This window comes from Cajanus cajan, chromosome 10 (assembly GCF_000230855.2).
Source record: "Cajanus cajan strain Asha chromosome 10, NIPB_CcT2T_4, whole genome shotgun sequence".
In the NCBI taxonomy this organism is placed as follows: Eukaryota; Viridiplantae; Streptophyta; class Magnoliopsida; order Fabales; family Fabaceae; genus Cajanus; species Cajanus cajan.
Window position 1 is genome coordinate 45,989,677 of NC_138526.1, and position 4,668 is coordinate 45,994,344.

The 4,668-nt window shown below is 29.9% G+C and overlaps 1 protein-coding gene across 1 annotated transcript; it reads left to right on the forward strand.

Annotated features, from left to right (window-relative positions):
* The first annotated feature begins 227 nt into the window (after positions 1-227).
* On the forward strand, positions 228-1,831 carry LOC109817349 (CEN-like protein 2). The gene is made up of 4 exons (XM_020382579.3): positions 228-536; positions 641-702; positions 1,000-1,040; positions 1,336-1,831. Exons 1-4 carry the CDS (start codon positions 330-332, stop codon positions 1,554-1,556), a joined length of 531 nt encoding a protein of 176 aa, XP_020238168.1. The 5' UTR covers positions 228-329; the 3' UTR covers positions 1,557-1,831.
* Positions 1,832-4,668: the final 2,837 nt, after the last annotated feature.

The window sequence follows — 4,668 nt, forward strand, 5'->3', positions numbered from 1 at the left end:
AGCTACATGATTAAAAAATATTAACCTTAAAATTACTATGTTGTTTTATACATGTTATCAATAATTTTTTAAATGTGATGTGACTCGGGCCTTTTCATAAGGTTTTTCTTTTCAACTTTTTCCCCCATTCTTTAATTCTCCCTTCCCCTACCTCGTCAATCGGTCTCCTATATGACTCTTAATTAAGTATTGAAGGAATCGACACTATAAATATAGGGTTTGTACTTCACATCATTCACACACATCAAGCCCTTAAAAGCAACATTAACTATTTTGTTGCTCACAACCAACACGCCCACTTCCCGAGGCTATTACTTCAACTAAGATTCATGGCCATGAACATGATATCATCAGATCCTCTTGTTATTGGTAGGGTGATCGGAGATGTAGTGGATTATTTCACTCCAACTGTGAAAATGACTGTCACCTTCAACAATAAGCAGGTCTACAACGGTCATGAGTTTTTTCCCTCCTCAGTAACTACTAAGCCTAAGGTTCAGATTCATGAAGGCGATATGAGATCCTTCTTCACTCTGGTACTTATAAAGTTTTTCACCAAATTAATCCCAGCTTCTGTTGTATCTCTTAGATCTTTTCATCTTACAGTTTTAATATCTATTTCCATGATAATTCTTTTCAGGTCATGACAGATCCAGATGTCCCTGGCCCTAGTGATCCATACCTGAGGGAACACTTACACTGGTATATATGACATGCACTATAATATATGTATACAAAGAAAATATTGCATGCAGAGTTAGGCCTTCACTCTACATTAATTTTCTTGACTTGTAATGGATTGAGTAAACTACCTTCATTAGCAATATGGATAATAAAAATCAAGAACAAATTAATTTAAATTTAGTGCGTATATATGAAAAAGAAATGAAACGCATGGATATAGAAGAGTTTCAGATACGCCATATATAGTTGATTTCATTTTCCTATATGTTACCAGTCTGTAACAAAGTGTCTGACCATTTATTTAATAACTCACAGGATGGTCACAGATATCCCAGGCACAACGGACGCCACATTTGGTAAGGTCTTTAATCTTATTATAGCTGATACACATGCACACAGAATAACTTTCATTTACTTTTTATTTATTTATTATTATTATTTCTTATGACATTGGAGATCTAACATAACCCGATAAAATTGATTTATAATGCGACAGTTTTTGCATTTAGGAATTCTATTTTAATTATATGATTAATGGATCTAAATATTTATGTCGAAGACATCTCGAGCTCTATTTTAAGATTAATATGTTTATTCCCTTGAAGGGTTATTAATTGAACCTATATGTATGAATAATAAATAATTGAGCAGGAACTGAGGTGGTGAAGTATGAAAATCCAAGGCCGAACATAGGGATCCATAGGTTTGTGTTCCTCCTTTTCAAGCAGAAGCGCAGGCAGGGAGTGATGAAAATACCAAGTTCAAGGGACCTCTTTAACGCGAGAAACTTTGCAGAGGAGAATGACCTGGGGCCTCCTGTGGCTGCTGTGTTTTTCAATGCTCAAAGGGAAACTGCTGCCAGAAGACGTTGAATTAATGAACCAACCAACAAATGGTAGTGCCACAATGTGCTAAAGACTACTAAAGCAGCCTACATAGGGTACGTGTCGTGTCCACCAAATAAGTTTAGCTTGTTTCTGAGGGTGTGCTGTGGGGGCACTTTGTTCTAGTTCTGGTTACTTAATGTTGGAATTGCGTGCTGAACCTCATCAAAATAGCATCAACTATCAACTATATATCCCTCTAGCTTGCATTAATATTGGTTTCAGTTTGTAATTATTCAAGTTTTAATTCACTTCTGAGTAAATCATATATGTGTCTGAGTTAATTAGCATGTATGTATGTATGTAAGTTATTATTAATTTAGTTGCGGTGCAAGTTTGTTTATTTAAGAAATAATCGTTTTCTCTTAGTTTTCTTTAACTGTAAAAAGAATATTCTAAAACAACTTAATTCAAACATTCACGTAATTTTTAAATTTTCGTTAAAATATGTTAATTGCAAACCTGATACCTAGCTATTGCAATACAAAAGCTGGTAGGCAATAAATAAGCCACGACAATTTTTGTAAGAAAATTTGTTAAAGAATCTTTTCTTCTATGAGACGGGGTAGAAGTAGTGAAGTTTATATATAATTAATATGAGAAAGAATCTTGTGAAGTATTACTTTATTTATTCTATTCTTCGGTTGATTATTATTCAGCGGAGGAGTGGTATTTTTTTTTCTTCAATATTTTCTTTTACTCTTCTCATTCTTTTTCTTCTACGGTAAAATAAAGCTATTGTTGATGAGCCCTAGAAACTTTGATCAATTACTATAAAATTAGTACTTTGGTTATATCTTGAACTTTTTATTGGGACTTATTTGCAAACGTGTCTACCTACTATATATACACAGTAATAAAGCCTTTAGGTGAGAAACTTGTTAATATATTATGCACTATGGCACCGTACGTACTAAGATGCCAACATTATCTCTGATTCTAGGACGAAATCAAACGACATCCAGTTAAAAATGAATGGAAGTAGTCAAAGTACGAACAATAAGAGTGAAAGGTTGTTATTGTTACTCTAAATTCAAAATGATCTAATTATTGTCTATTTTTTCTCGGAAGTTGAAGGCCATAAATCCCACACTTTAAGGGCTAAAGATTCTGAAGTTCGACCGTGGTCACTGTGCAGTGCAGTATGAATTATGAACCGATGGATAAAAAGAATTTAGACGTGCGTGCTTGAAGCCATTCTGACTCCCTAAAAAGCTTAGGTGCAAATCTTAACAGTGTTTACCTGTAACAAGTAACTTTTTGGTTTTTATTCACTGTTTTTCACGAGATTATTGCAAGGCAAACTGTATACAACAAATACATATAGTTATACAAGGTAAAACTAGAAAGGAAACCTAACATAACATATCCCTTTCTTGTTAGAACTGAGAAATTACTTCTTAACGATTCATCGTGCGAATCGGGAAATGACTTTTTTCTTTAAAGAGAAAGCCTTTATTTCTATTTGACAAATTGTATTTATTACATTTTTTTCTTTAAAAAAAAGTGTACAACAAAGAATACGGTAAGATAATAAAGAGAATCAAATACTTGCACGGGTTATGAGTTTAAAAACAATATATGTTGCTATTAGATTCTTCAATTTTATAAATAAGAATAATGTTTTATTTTGATAAGTGATTAATGAATAGAAGAAATGTTAATTTTGTTCATATCACTACACCAAAATTAGGTTTTTATGACAATTAATTTATTCTTTAGCGGTTATATAAATGACTATTATTTTTTTTACTAGCATTTAAATAATGGCTGATGTATCCAGTGTTGCTAATATTATTACCGACATTTATATAAAATGCCAGTAAAGAACTATTAAATTGTCGAGAAAACTTATTTTTTTTAGTGGCAATTCTAGTAGCCATTTTAAAGGCTATTAAAAGTTATTTTTTCAATTGTCTCCTTTCCATCCATTTAGTGACTTTTATCTTTTGCTAGTAAAACTTTAAATAATTTATTCCTATAATTTTCTTTTCTAAATTCATAACTTAATTATATACTCTTTTTTTTTATCTCTAGTCGACGTGAGATTTATAAGATGAGAGTTGTCTTCTATTTATATATTTTTTAATTTTAATTTATTTTTTTAATTGTCTTGTCTCTTAAGAGATGTGAGATTTATAAGGTGAAAGTTGTTCTCTAATTGTTTTATATATTGAACTTGGTAATAGTAGGTGATTTGATACTAATTTATTATAGTGAATTAAGAGTCTAACTCAACCCTATAAAATTAACTTATAAGGTGATAATTATTACTCACTTATATACTATTTAATTATTTTATCTCTAATCGATGTGGGACTAGTTTTTTCTAATAAATAATGGTCACTAATAATAAACTTTAGTGTAATATAAATACATTTTTAGTGACTATTATATATTAGCCATTAATATTTTTATTATATAATTAAATAGCGACAATTAAATTATTGTCATTAAATAATTATCATTATTAACAAATTTTGTTGTAGTGTATATATCAATATTTTGTTAAATTAAACTTTTTAAAATATTTTAAAATTAGTTAAGAAAATAGTTAATATTAGACTGATATCATTAAATGCTTAACCTCGGTCACTGGTTAAGTAATCAAGTGAAATCACTTAAGCTAACAATTTTTTTGTGTCATAAAAGATCATATATATTAACAAAATTATTAATTTAATTTATACACTGTAATCTTAATTATTTTGACTTCTCCTTTTTTTTCCTCACACTCTTCACTGTCTGCGCAAGCATTCTTTGAGTTCAGTGGTTTTACCTATTTTAGACTACGCGCCATCCTCTCCCTCAAATTTCTATTCAGCAAAAACAAAATTCCGGTTTTTATTGACCTTGAATTAATCCTCAATTGTGAAAGACAAGATTTCATTTTCTAAATATTATATATAAACGACTTAATTTTCTTAACAAGTACCATATAGTACTATTTTTTAATTATTTAAATATTAATACATATTAATTTTGTTGAATATTTTAATTTATATTCTTAACGATTATATATATATAAACACTGTTAACATTGTCCTCACGTAAACAATCCCATGCAAACCGCCGATAATAAAATAATTAATAAAAAAAG

What these genes read in the sequence shown, in the direction of transcription:
- LOC109817349 (XM_020382579.3), top strand. Translation starts at nt 330, where the DNA reads ATGGCCATGAACATGATATCATCAGATCCTCTTGTTATTGGTAGGGTG. An exon ending in TGAGATCCTTCTTCACTCTG is followed by an intron (nt 537 to 640) that starts GTACTTATAAAG and finishes AATTCTTTTCAG; the next exon opens with GTCATGACAGATCCAGATGT. An exon ending in CTGAGGGAACACTTACACTG is followed by an intron (nt 703 to 999) that starts GTATATATGACA and finishes AATAACTCACAG; the next exon opens with GATGGTCACAGATATCCCAG.